The sequence below is a fragment of the Purpureocillium takamizusanense genome, chromosome 11 (assembly GCF_022605165.1).
Source record: "Purpureocillium takamizusanense chromosome 11, complete sequence".
NCBI classification, from domain to species: Eukaryota; Fungi; Ascomycota; class Sordariomycetes; order Hypocreales; family Ophiocordycipitaceae; genus Purpureocillium; species Purpureocillium takamizusanense.
In genome coordinates, this window is record NC_063078.1 from 1,042,594 (window position 1) to 1,056,147 (window position 13,554).

Here is a 13,554-nt window from a genome sequence, read left to right on the forward strand (position 1 = left end):
ACTTCGTAAACGTAAACCCCGGGCCCCAAGCGATTACCCAGCGCCCGTTGCCTTCAAACAAGACGCCGTCGAGACGCTGAACCTCTACGGGGGTTTGAAGCAGTCGCGTGGCCTTTATACCTGTATCGGTAACTCGGCGTTGCAGCTTACACACCATGGCGAGCTTCCGTCGGTTTCGCCCCGACGATGTCAACAAATTCTCTAAATGCAATCTCGACCCGCTGACTGAGACATACGAGCTCAGCTTCTATCTTCAGTATTATACAAAATGGCCATCGCTTTTCCAAGTGTGCGAAGATAGAGACGGCAATATTGTCGGTTACAGTGAGTAGGCCTCTAACGTAGCCATGCAACAAGAGCCAGATGGCTAATCCACTGGGGCAGTCATGGGCAAGGTCGAGTCGTCTCCAGATGCTTACAAGTATTCGGAGCACTACCTTCCGTGGCATGCGCACATCACGGCGCTCACAGTGGCTCCTGAAGCCCGCCGATTAGGTGTTGGCAGAATCTTGACGGAACAACTCGAGGCCGCCGCTGACGCCAACGATGCCTGGTTCGTCGATCTCTTTGTCCGCAAGAGCAACCACCGGGCTATTGCCTTCTATGAGAGCTTGGGCTACAGTGTCTTTCGCGTTGTCAAAGACTACTACGGAGATCATGCCACAGATCCGAACAAGGACAGCGAGGACGCCTTTGACATGCGTAAGTCAATGCGCCGAGATCAACATCGCCAACATGTCAGAGACGATGGAAAGAACCACGTGGTCGATCCAGAAGATGTCTGGTAGCAGCTTGGATCATTGTGCAACGAGCTTCCGATCCCGCCGCTCGAGTACGATGCGGCCCCGGGGCAGGCACTGGCATTCCCGAAGTGGCTTCAAAGTTTTATGGGTCGGGAGCCATGTTGGCAGCGCCCAGGCTTTACCTAAGACAGATGTCACGAGTGCTGCACTTTTGCCGTGGGCTGTGGTGCACCCATGGTTGCAGTATCCTCAAAGCCGAGCCTCTTCAACGCCTTTGAGACAGCGGGTGCAAAGCAAACATGAAAGGTTTCTGCCTGAGGGGGGCAAGGATCATGGGGGGTACCGCGTGCGCGCAGGAGGGTGCACACTCGCAGAGAACTGGCTTCTGATGCTATGCACCCATATCCCATCAGACCTTGGAAACTCCTGAGTTGCTCGAAGCTATATGGCGGTATACTGGCCCGTGCTCGGCAGGCCTCAACACCACGCTCGCGCCTGGGCTTGGGGCGGGTGGTGCGCTTCCATGATATCTCGACGCGGCACCCGAACCCATCACCTGCCTTGCAGACAAATGCCTGCAAAGCTCTTGTCTGCACGTGCGCTGCTTATTCTTAGGTGCATCCATAGCTCTGACAAGATCGTGTCGCAGCGAAGGCAAATGCATAAATTACGCAGCGAGTTCGTTTTCGCAGCCCGCTCTGATTCACATGAAATGTACGAGGGAGATGTCACCTCCAAGGCCGAAATCTTCAGGAATGTGGTTTCAGTTCTTTTGTCTCGCTACAAGGCGCCCCTGGTGTGCGTGTGGACGATACGGGCTCTGGTTTGCCACTGTTTCCCTGTACTGCCAGAGCGCCGTCGAGAAACCATCTCTCCCAATCTCGCCAGGCTTGCCAGGCTCGCCTCACGCTTAGCCTGTATTCTGAAACAAGTCGCAACAAGTCGCTCGGATTTACATGCTGACCTCTGTGTACAGAGGGATCTAGTGATATCCCGTCCTGCCCGTCCCATGTCGATTCTGCTGGTCGACCCGAGGTAGAGCATCGCTGGCTCGTTCAAGCGAGCGCGATTTCTCGTTGAGATAAGCGTGTTTCCTCGAAACTGTGTCGTTTCTGCTCTATCTTGAGGCCACCGGACGAGTATTCAACGGCGCTCACGTACTTCGAGAGAGCCTGGTCTCCAACCCAACGTGGAGCCCAATCACCTCTCCCGCTCATGGTCCGCTAGTACCAGCAACAAAGTACTGAATGCCCTCGCACGGTAACCCGCATTATCATCTCCCACAAATACAGAAGTCGGGTTGCTAGCCTTCTTCATAGCGCTACCTTGAAAACGATAACCGCCCGTGTAGTTTTCTCATCTATTCACGCACTCACTCCGTATCACCGCGCTGCGTCACGATGTCTCCGCAACTAATGTTCCTCATATGCTGGGTGTAGAGAAATTAAGTTACGGTGTAGTTGACCGTCTTTTGTTTTCCGAGTTCCTTAGCAGCCAAGTCATCCATGGCTTCTCCCAGAAGCAGTAGGGGGGCTGTCGAATCGTCTAATCCGCAGGGAGGTCCGTATGAAGTCAAACTGCGGCATACTTGGATACAGAACGCTATTCCGTGAAAACTATGAGACAGTCGGCCGGATCTACCCGACGTTTCCAATCTTCGTCTATACTCATCTATTGAGTCCGGTGTAGCTCTTTAAAGCGCTCTTATAGCATCACTCAAGCAGTCAGTGCCCGAACGACCACGCTGTGCATGATATTGAATCCTATGTCCGCAACGCGATAGGTCATACAGATGGTAAGGACGGATATATGCTCCTTGGAGGAGTGTCTATATGCCGGTAATAGGGTTTGCTTTCGCCGAATTATTGCAACAAGGCTCTCATCCACCATGGGCCTCTACAGTCGTTGACGAGACCAGCCTAGACAAAGTGTAATACAATCTTAATTGCTATGTGCCTGACGCCCTTTGTATCGACATTCTCCAGCAGTAGGCCACGGAACAGGTCTGGTTATCACATCGAAATTGGTTCGGAACTCTTACGTACTATGTAAGAGATGAACTACCTAGCTATCTAGCTGGCATCCCTCCTGTTCTCCAGCTGGCTAAGCACGGATGACGTGCGGGCCGGCTTGCGAACCAGACATTCTAGCCCTCAAAGGCATCATTGGCGGTGGAACCGCAGCGGAAATGGCGCAAAACAGCAACCAAGGCGTGCCTGGACCCGACGACGTGACGCCTTTGTTTTTTTATGTTGGTGTGCGTGTAATCAGTCAAGTCAGGGAACCAGTATTAGCACGTAAAGAACCTCATAGTAGACTAGTAAGTAGTCACAGTAGGCTAGTGGTAGTGGTCAGTTGGGGCAGGCAGTGTACCAGCAAGGTCCTTCCGTTGCCAGGCTGTCTTCAGACCTCTGGTTGGTCAGCCGCGGCTGACTGACTCAGCCTTTTGGCCTCAGGCCCCCATCCACTCGCCCTGACCCAAAAAAGTCCGTTCTCACAGCGGGTGGCGCCAGTGCCTGCCTGCCTCTCTCCCTCGCCTGCATGCCGCCTCGCGTGTGCCCGTTTTTTTCCCTCTCCATCACCTGTCCCATCAACCTCAGCACTTGCGTTCTGATCTCTCCTCCTTCACCAACCCATCGTCAACACGCCGCAGGTTCTCCAGCATCAACACAGGTGACTTCAGAAAGTCGGCAGAGCATCAAGCAACACAGTCTCGCTCTCCTCGCCTTCATTTTCGCCATTTCAATCGCCTGCCATGGCAACCACCGCGATGGACTACGAAGCCGCAGGTGGCGATCGGTATGACGGTACGAGACCAACCCCCCCCTCGTCGTCGACGCCGCGTAAAGTCGTGGCGGTAGATGATGGCATCGTCGGTCTAACCGCCCATCAACATTGTCGGCGGTCCACGCGTCTTCTAAATCATCTTTCGCTTTGAACAAGATTACTTACGCGACCCCCAGACGAGCCCCCTCGGTATGAGCGTGACAATCGAAGTGCCTCCCCCCGACCCATTCGCGATGATAACGATGGCGGTCGTCGCCGCTCTGCTTCGCCTAATGGCAATGCCGACGGGTAGGCTCGCGGTCTTCCTTCCATTTGAATTTCCAGAAAGCTAATACCTTCTTTTTAAGCGGCCCCAAGACTTCGTCTGGCCCCCGAGACGACGATGATGATGGCGCCATCAACCCTGGCTCCAATCTTTTTGTCACGGGTATTCATCCCCGTCTCACGGAAGCCGAGGTGTCCAAGATGTTCGAGAAATACGGTGATGTTGAGAAGTGCCAGATCATGCGTGACCCACACACCAAGGAGTCGCGTGGTTTTGGCTTCGTCAAGATGGTCACGTCTGAGCAGGCCGAGGCCGCCAAGGAAGGCTTGCAGGGAGAACAGATTGAGGGCCGCACTCTGAGCATTGAGAAGGCTCGGCGTGCCCGGCCACGCACCCCGACGCCTGGCAAGTACTTTGGACCACCAAAGCGAGGTCCGTATCTCTACAGAAATTTTCCACGCTCTGTCAATCTGCTGACTATCTTACAGACCCTCGCCCTCGCTTCGACGACCGTCGACGAGGCGGCTACAGTGGAGGTCCAGGCGCTTCTGGCCGCGATGACTATCGCTACCGTGGGTACGATCGTGGGAATGATCGTCGATATGATGACCGCCGTTACGACGAAGGTAGGGGCGGCTACGAACGTGGCTACCGCGAGGAGCGACGCTACGATGATCGCGGCTACGGACGCGACTACGAGCGCAGCTATGAACGTCGCGACCGCGGCGGCGGCGGCGGCGGCGGCGACGACTATTATGGTCGCGAGCGATACGGTGGGCGCGAGGACCGCGGCGACCGCTACGCTCAGCGTGGTGGGCCTGGTGGCTATGACCGCGAACGATACGATCGCCAGGGCGAACGCGACGTTGCTCGCTCCCGGGAGCCCGCGGCAGGCGGCTCTGGCTATGGCGAGTCCGGCTCGCGGTCAGATGCCCGGGAGGCATATACAGGTTCGCAATATTAATGCGCATCACCAGCTCTCGTTCCTGCTAATCAATTTAGGCCCTGAGCCCTCGGCGCGATAATTGCATGAACGGCGAAAACCGACTGTCTTCTACGCCAAGCCGCTGCCGACCGCTGGTGCCTTGCTCGTGGTTTTGCTTCTACGCCGTTTGTGTTTCTATCTGCTTTCTATGTCTCTTATTGTCGCTCAGTCGCTTTCTCCACCGTTCAAAGTGGGCTCCTTTGTCGTCGTCTCAATCAGGAGTTTGTGCGATGCACACCAGTGTCGTTGAGGATTTGAGGGGGGCGGTATCGAGATCTCGGCCTGCGCCTATGGAGTATTCTTTCTATTTTCTCGCGGGTCTATCTTGAAGCGACAGGGCTTCGGAGGGACCACGTATGGAATCTTCCGGATCTCGCAGTTTCAAATCACTTCGTCAACCTGGTCTCGTTGCGCGACAGCACCTTTGGTAGCAATGGCAGCACAGCAAACGCAACAGACGCCGACCTCGGTTCGTCTTTGACCAGTGTAAACCTGGATCAATAATCGCAACATCGGCTGCATCAACTCGCTGCCACAGCCTCATGTATCAAATATCACATCTGAATCCGACGGCGGCTAGCTTTAAGCGCAGCATCGACCATGACGACGATTTTCTCGCCCTTGACTAATCTCGCTCGTACATCTGGGATTGACTGTGCAAATGTCATCCAATAGGCAATCAACATGCTTCTCGCCGTAAACCGCCATATCGCCGTCTCATCAACTCGTATCGACGCTCTCGGTTCACTAGATCTGGATCAGAGCTCTGCTTTCTGCGATCGGCAAAGCCCTTGGCTGCCGTCACGTTGTCTACTTTCTGCAGTTTGAAGACGCCCAGCACGGGCAGGTAAGGAGTCACGCCGTGTCTGACTTTGCCTACAAGTCTACAAGCTTCTCATCCGTACTTCATCACATCCAAGGTCGCGCTAATTGGACAGGAAAGCACCCGAACTTACAGGTCACGCGTGTCTGGTCAACACAGTTTGGCGGCCATCGGTCGTCGCAAGAAACAGGCATTTATGTTCGATGAGACGGGCCGCAGCTGCACAGTGCCAGCGTTGCGGACCCCGGAAGTCAAGCCACGGAACTCAGGTTGTCGTCTCTGAGCAGACTCGAACTGTTCAGAGCGGCGTCTTTGACTAGGTTCAAAATGTATCGACGTGCGCCGACATGGCGTATTCTGGTCGAACGTAGTTCTTGACTATGATCGTCATACACCCAAACTCCGAGCACCTGGCGCCCGCCCCAGCCTTGTCGTGGTTACAACCCAAGCCCAACATCATGGCATCGAACATGGTAGATTTCATATTAGCTGTGTTAAAAACCCCTTGTCATGATTTGATAGCAGAAACCTATGTTTAGTCCCGCCCGCGAAGTGACATTGGTCCTCGTTGAAGTGAAGTCTATTGTTCTGTGGCACACATGTCCCTGGTCAACAACATTAACCACTCTCCTTCGCGGCTTGATGTACATTGGCTCCAATCAACCATCCCACGCCCGACACGAGCGTCCCGGTCGCTACATCCCTTAGCTGATCCCGTTTGCGAACGCGAGGCTGGTCAGAGTCGACTGCCTCCGACATGCGACCGACGGTCATGCCTTGCAGGTTTGGGAGCCCGGTAAAGGTGCGCTGGGCAACCCTAGCCGTGGCGCGCGATAGATCAAAGAGAGACATAGGGGCTTCTTCTACCTGTCGCACGGCCGCGGTGGCAGTGAGGTTGCGAGGTGGATGCAGACTTTCTGTCTTTGAGGTATCGAAAGCGCCCGGGAGATGTGCCGCATCGGTCGCCGCATGCCAGGCCGCTTCACTGGCCGCCTCTTCCTTGATGGCGGAGTCAAGCTGCTCTTCGCACCGCCTGAAGCTCTTAAGCACCTCCTGGAGCTCGCTTGTTGGGGCAACTCGCAGAGCTGTTGCCAAACACTCTATCCGCTGTTCCAGATGTCGGATCTCGAGATTGCCGCTGGCGGTGCCTAGATGGGTTGGCTGCTGCGACCGCTCCGTGCGGACATACTGCCCGGCCTTGAGAGCCGCTTGCCACGACCAACCGTCGTAGGAGACGGAATTATCATCGGGATCTGGTGCTCCGAGCCGACTGACCACATATGAGTAGGCAGTCTCAAAGTCGTCTTCGCGCAAGGCCGCCTCGACGCACATTGCAATGATACGCTTTTCGGCCACGAACATGTCCGTGCCGAGATGCTCGTTTGTCGGCTTTCGAGGGTTGTCTGACCCGCCCTGGGATGGTAACCCCGCCCGTATCATATCAAATCCCATCTCAAGAAACTCCTGGACGCGGGTATAGGCCTTGTCGTTTTGCTCTAGAACCCTCCCAATCACAGAAATGGGGTCTGAGTGGACTCGCAGGACGACTGGGCTGAATGGCTCGCCCTGTTTGAGAACAAGACGATAATCGCTCAAAGCATGTGTTGCCCTCAACAAGGCCTGAAGGCGCATTGCGCCTGGGAGGTCTGGACCCATGGTTTTGGGAAACGCACGAATACTAGTGAGGGCCTGTCAACCGCGGTGGCCCCATGATGGGCTGGAGCAGCGAGCCCAGATTGTACTTACATGTCGTTGCATCTCTTGAGCCCGCCCCGGGTTCGATTAGGATTGGAGGCATTATCGAAGGCGTTCAAGGCCGCCTGGTACACGGCGTCTTGAACCATATCTGTGGGCAATGGTGGTTCTGAGCCGTCTTCGTACAAGATTCGCGCAAGGCTGTAACCTGACGCGCAGTCAGTCAACGACGCGGGCGTGATGCAAGGAAGACTTCATACATGATTTGGAAAGGAAGATCTTGAGAGCCTCACTCTCCACGAAGGATTTGGGAACGGTTGCAATGGGTCCAGTTGGCGTGCCGGCATCGCTGGTCGGCGACTTAGACCAGTTCCTCAGCCATAGAATCTGGAGTCTTGCACGAATCCAATACTGGTCGTCCTCGCCACCAGGTGCATTGCTTGACATTGCCCGAAGCAGTTTTGTGGCCTGAGCCTTCTGCTCATGCGCGTCTCTGAGGAAGACCAAGTCGGCTGCCCCTCTCACAGAACAGGGAACCCCGATTTCGGTGGATATGAGCGCGCTTAGAGCCAGCATCAGTACGAGACTAGTGGAGGAGGCCGTGGGTGATGTCAAGGGATTTCCTCCTTGGAGCAGGCCGGTTCGGGTGTGAGGCGCAGATTTAGCGTCCAAAAGGGCTACGGACTCAGCGTCAAGGCCGTCAAGGAAAAGAGTGAGTGCATCTTCCAGAGGCACATCTTCGTGGCCCAGACCTTGGATGGATCGAACCTTGAGGACGGCCCTGTAGAGGCCGGCTAAGCACTCCTTAGACGCATCCTGCATCAGAAACAACGCCGCGAGCACAGCTCTGGCGTAGGTGTGCGAGAGATATTGCTGGTGCGGGATCCAGAGCGACACGCCGTCGACATCATGCCCAAATTCAACGTCGGCAGGCCCATCCCAGTGCTCAACCACATCGATGAATATCCGCCACGAGTCAACTGCCTGCGTGGTCAACCAGATCAGAACCTGTTGCCATCCCGAGCATGTGGGGCCGGACATTGCGTGGTCGTCGTTGGAATTTTGGGATGCGCCGTCAGCGCCAGTCCAGCGGGACTGGTCCAGCAACCATGGCATCACAAGGGCCCTTAAGTCACGGGCAGCGTGACTCGGACTTTCTGGGGAGCCATGCCCGGTTTGCGACAGCAAATGCCGGACAGCGTCGGGTCCGGGAAGCCTTTGGAAGTCATAGAGTGAATATTTCACGTGTGCTTCTGTATAGTACTCGGAATTCCTTCGAACAAAGGGTAGGACGGTGGAGACAACCCAGACACGGAGGGCCGGACTGTGGTGGATGAAGGGCATGAGCAGATCGGGAATTCGGGAGAGCATGCCAGTCTCGGAGTCCATCCGGAGCGCCCTGCGGAAGAGGAAGCAGGCGAGGTCATCATCGCCATCGCCGCCTTGGACGGGGGCATCGGCGTGGGACAGCGGAGCAAGGTGAAGTCTTTTGGCCCTCTGTGCGGCCTCGTGCTCCGAGATGGCGCTGACAGGGGAGCAGTCGAGCTCGTCCACGGAGGAGTCCTGGAAGCGTTCGGCCTCGATCTCTTGCAAAAGTCCAACATAAGACGCAGGGTCTACCGCCTCGGGCAGGGCGGTAAGTAGAATGCGCAGCAGCAGGCGCTTCCGCAGGACTGCTGGGTAGCGGCTCGCGAGGAGGCGCAGCGCGTCGATGTCGGCGTGGGCTGCCAGGTGGACGGCAAGCAGCAGCGCCTTGGCAGGCGACAACGCGGCGCAAGACATTGCGCTGGTGAGAGTGCGTGGTGCGGCCGCCCTCTGGTGCCTCTGGCGGGTGAACACGGTCTACCTCGGCATCTACACGTTGACCACTCACGCCCTAGTGTCGCGAGCAGGCCCCGACGCGCCGACAGGTTGTGGCCCCGACAGGAAGTCGTGTGTTACCGAGGTCGATGGATGTTGAATTGAGGCTGCCGCCGACCGTGTGGTGAAGGGCGTAGCCACAAAGCAGACGGTGTACGGTTAGGAAAGGCAAGGCACCTAGGTAGGATGAGGTGAGCACTTGATGGTCAGCTGCTTTGGGCTGTCGGTTGCGAACACCTCACGGCATCTCGTGCACGTCACGGACCGAGGCTGCCTCGCCGCCAAATCGGGTACTGAAGTACGTAGTGCTGTCTGCGGGGAGGGAGTATTCGGCTCTCTATCGCCCGTCAAGAAGAGTGGCAGTTGTCAGCTGCCTACTAAGTAGCCTGGTGATGTTTCGCGGCAGGCGGGCAAGGTTGCTTGAAACGTTGATGCGAGCAATGTCAAAGGTGGTGGTGGTGCCACAACGATTTATCGTTCCAAGTTAGCTACCTGTCTGTCTGTACCTGAGCTTGCTGAGGTCCCTCCCCTAGTTATTACCTGGTAGCTCTGCCAGTTGATGCAAAGCGGGAATATGCGCTGTCCGGGGCTATGCACCAATTGCGTCACGGTCGAGTGGGCGGGTCCACTCGTCGCCCAATTGGCAATCGCCAAACTAGACAAGGCCCACTTGCCATGCCATAACGACAAGTACTTGAAGCCGCCACATACGCCGTAGGTAATCCCTCGTACAATGTGCTAGCTGGATTTCCGCTCACGCCTCGCTACGGAGGCGCAACTCGACAAGCGCAACAATCCTCTCGACTCCCGACAGCCCACGACGACATCTGTGGCCATCCAGCAGACGCACTCCGCCATCGAGTAACACCCGACGATTAGTTGCACACAATAAAGCAAGCATCCGCACGCATCAGTCCGCGATGGCGTCCGGCTATGGAATGCACGGCGGTAGGTGTCGCGACTGGCCGCAACACTGATTTGGCGACTGACGCCCGCGTGTCTCTAGGCGTTGGCCGCTGCTTTCCCTTTTGGCAAGAGGTTATGGCCTGCTACGTCGTCAATACATCTGCAGAGGACGACTCGGGCAAGAAAAAGTGCTCCCCAGTACTAGAAGACTACTACGAGTGCCTTCACCACAAGAAGGAGGTTCGTCGAGTCGCCCGGGCGAGAAGATGACCTGATCCACTGCTAACTGGCTTTTTTCTCTTCAGCACGCCAGGGCGCTGGCAATGCAGGCAGCGTACGCGCGATCCGAGTCGGCGACGTCACGAGACGGCGCTCCGAGTGCCAGGCAAATACGGAACTTGGGCCTGCTGGGCAAGGAGGAGGAGTCCAAGAGTGTGATTGGGAGCAGCTGAAACCCGTCCCGTGCTTCCGATGGCGTGGGAATCTTCCTGCGGTATGCGATCAGGTGTATACTACCTGCTGGTTTGCAGCGTGAATTGATGGGGTAATTCTCATCGAGCCTCTTTAGTCCGAGGCCGAGGACCCTTCGACGACAGTGGCTGAAGCCACCTACAAAACGTGTACTCGGGTCATCGTGTTTCCACGCGGAAGACGGCAGCTGTGGACTTGTTCCTCCCAGACTTGCTCCGGGTCCTGTCCCGAAAGTCCCGTGCTGCCCATGTGAGTCCAAGTCGCCTGCTGCTCGCTCGCCCCATGGGGTTGAAAGACGTACGTTCCGCTTTTGCGTGTCGATGATAGGTGGGCCGTGGTAAGAGTGCGTCACGGCATGACGATGGATAGAGACTCAATGGCACGGTAGGGCCTTGGGATGGACATGTCGCAGGTAACCCAGTGCCCCCCCCCCCCTCTGCCAGCTTCTGTCTGCACCTGGTGGTAAATGCTGGCCTGTAGGGTAGCCGGTACGGCCCAGGCGACCGCTACCATCGCGGCGGCGCGACGGGATATAATTTGTCATGTCACTGGAGGCACTGCAACGTGCAAGCACCCGCGCAGTCAATGAGCCAACACGCAAGGCCCGCGTTTCGGATCGCAGGGAGCCTGGGAGGAGACCGTCGACAATGCGTAGAGGCCCGTCCGTCGACGGCGTTCGATAAGGGAGGAAGGATCGACGGGGTTTCCAGAGACCGCAACAGAACGCAGTAGCCCCAGTATAATACAACCATAACCTACACAGGGTGGGTGGGCAGCAGGCACTCGGCAGCTCCACCTGGCGATCAAGGCAAGATGTTGGCGGGAGAGTCATCGTGCTCCTACAAGTACCTACTACTAGCCCACCTTCGTCGCTCGCTCCGTGGGTGCCAGGCACCAGGGCATCATACAGTACTACTGTAGAGCTGCGTGGGCGACATGATTTCCTTCAAACCCCCATGGCGGCAGCCACGGACCCCAGCCGATGCATGCAAGACACAACGTACCGGACATCGAGAGGCCACAGACGCCCAAGGCACGGATGGACGTCTTACCGGCCCTGGCAGGGCGCATCTTCTCGCACACTTCTCTACGTATCAGCGCCCTCTGGACGACACGGAAATGCCGGACCGCCAACGAGGTGGTGGTCAGCGACTCGCCACCCACCGCCGTGCCAGTACAGAGACCTCCTCCATGACCGCTCACCGCGACGGGCACGTCTCGGCCAGAGGTGGTGGGCCCGAGGCCGACATCGCCGAGGTCTCTTGTCTCCGCCTCCCTGGGCTTGACGTACCGCGGGGGTACAGACGCACCAGGAACTGTCCAGCCGCGATCCAAGGGGCCGCTGAACGCGGGGACAGGTCAACGGCTCGATGAGAATGGTTCATAGACTGCAACCAGACAGTTCGGCGGACGCGGCGAGCAGCCGTTGGATGCCTGCTCGCGGGGGCGTGCGACTAACTACGGTATGTATACATACATACAGTATGTGCGTTAGTAGTTATCTGCCGTCGATGGTCAGGGGTTCAGCAGGAGTCTGCATGAATCGGCAAAATACCCACAATTTATGTCCTGGCTTGACGAGGGCGAGCCCGTTCCGAGGACCAGGTAGACGGGATGACGGGTACGGGTTGCTTGTCGCGTTCCTCGCATCCATGCCAGCACCGTGTCAAGGGCCGCCTCCTGGGATGAGTGGACTGGGCGGCTGCTTCTGAAACCCGCAATTCATCATCCCACCAGTGGACTGCAGCACCATTCCGCCGTGCATGTACAATGTAGCAGCTTAGTTAGTACTGTACGAACCGTACATGCATGTACGTTCGTTGGCACTCAGCGTCGACACACCCGCGGACATGGGCCTCTGCACCCGACGTCTGTTTCCACGCGACTGGTGTGCCCCATGATGGTCTCGAGTTCCGTACGTAGTAACTTGGTAGCTTTGATCCTCGAGGGGGGGCGTTCGTGATGGGGCTGCTTTTATTAGTTGTTGTGAGACTGACGGTGACCGCAGCCCCCAGCGACCCAACTGCGTCGTCGGTACGTAGCACTGCAGCCGCGCGCCGTGGGCAGGCGTCGGGGCTGGAGTGTCTGTCCCTGACCCCTGCACGACATGATGCCAGCAAGGCTGCAGTAGTGTGTGGAAGACCCGAAATCTGTCGGCTCCTCTGGCCCGGGAGCGTGGGCGCGGGTCTCCTGGAGCCACTGGTTGCCATGTCTCGCCGCCAGTTGACACGTGCCTTTCTAGCTCAGACATGGAGGCGAGAGGACGCGCCTCATCAGGACTGCGAGCCAGCCAGCCAGCCAGCCAGCCAGCTTCGTGCGGCAGGGGCAGGGGCAGGGGCAGGGGCACTCGCTCACTCGACGGGACTGAGCCGAGTGAGCACAGCAGCCCATGCGTCCCGGCACAGCGAGACCCCCGGGCTCCGTGTCCAAGCAAGAATTGGGCCCATGGCAGACGCTGCCCGAGCCAACGTTGGTTGACGCCGAGCTGTCGCGAGACTCGGCGCCGGAGCGGCGGGAGTTGGCTGCTGCAGCCGATGGAAAGAAAGGAGAGGGAGGGCCTCCTCCTCGTCGTGTCGTCGTGCCGCGCATCGCTCGGGTCATCACTAATCAACGAGAGCTCAGGTCGCACCAACAGGAGAAGGCGCCGCCACGACGCCCGTCGGTACCTTGCCAAGCCTCCCATCATCACCTGTTCCTTCATGGCCGACCCATCCATCCCAAAGACCCGGGGGGGCTGTCCCGATGCGGCTAAGACCCAGACAGATTGACCGACCCAACGGGCTGCCGGGATGCGGCAGCGTCACCAACGGCTCGACATCAGCCCCAGCCGCCGCTCCCGCCCGTTGTGCCCGACCCGATCCCGTGGGATGATGGATGGGCCTCCAGGGGGTGGGGAGGGGGGGGGGGTTGCGGAGCTGGCCCCTTTGGCCCTTTGTACCGGCCATGTACTGCCTGCTCTCCGTACCTTATAGGTACTTGCATGCCTCTCTGCCTGTCTGCCTGTCTGCCTGTCTGTCTG

The 13,554-nt window shown here is 57.5% G+C and overlaps 4 protein-coding genes across 4 annotated transcripts; 3 read left to right on the forward strand and 1 right to left on the reverse strand.

Annotated features, from left to right (window-relative positions):
- Positions 1–155: 155 nt before the first annotated feature.
- On the forward strand, positions 156–788 carry naa20 (N-terminal methionine N(alpha)-acetyltransferase NatB; the record flags this gene model as incomplete). Its single annotated transcript, XM_047991942.1, has 2 exons — positions 156–324; positions 385–788. The coding sequence occupies 2 exons, from the start codon at positions 156–158 to the stop codon at positions 786–788; spliced, it is 573 nt and encodes a 190-aa protein (XP_047847955.1).
- A 2,710-nt stretch (positions 789–3,498) lies between these two features.
- JDV02_010216 (uncharacterized protein) lies at positions 3,499–4,820 on the forward strand (the record flags this gene model as incomplete). The annotated part of the gene is made up of 5 exons (XM_047991943.1): positions 3,499–3,550; positions 3,707–3,818; positions 3,878–4,227; positions 4,284–4,745; positions 4,798–4,820. The coding sequence occupies 5 exons, from the start codon at positions 3,499–3,501 to the stop codon at positions 4,818–4,820; spliced, it is 999 nt and encodes a 332-aa protein (XP_047847956.1).
- Positions 4,821–6,018: 1,198 nt separating this feature from the next.
- On the reverse strand, positions 6,019–9,642 carry JDV02_010217 (uncharacterized protein). The gene is made up of 4 exons (XM_047991944.1): positions 9,396–9,642; positions 7,559–9,335; positions 7,350–7,506; positions 6,019–7,281 (listed from the first exon to the last, which is right to left on the reverse strand). The coding sequence occupies exons 2-4, from the start codon at positions 9,078–9,080 to the stop codon at positions 6,222–6,224; spliced, it is 2,739 nt and encodes a 912-aa protein (XP_047847957.1). The 5' UTR covers positions 9,081–9,335; positions 9,396–9,642; the 3' UTR covers positions 6,019–6,221.
- A 265-nt stretch (positions 9,643–9,907) lies between these two features.
- Positions 9,908–10,637, forward strand: JDV02_010218 (uncharacterized protein). Its single transcript, XM_047991945.1, has 3 exons — positions 9,908–10,106; positions 10,165–10,304; positions 10,370–10,637. Exons 1-3 carry the CDS (start codon positions 10,079–10,081, stop codon positions 10,514–10,516), a joined length of 315 nt encoding a protein of 104 aa, XP_047847958.1. The 5' UTR covers positions 9,908–10,078; the 3' UTR covers positions 10,517–10,637.
- The last annotated feature ends 2,917 nt before the right edge of the window (positions 10,638–13,554 follow it).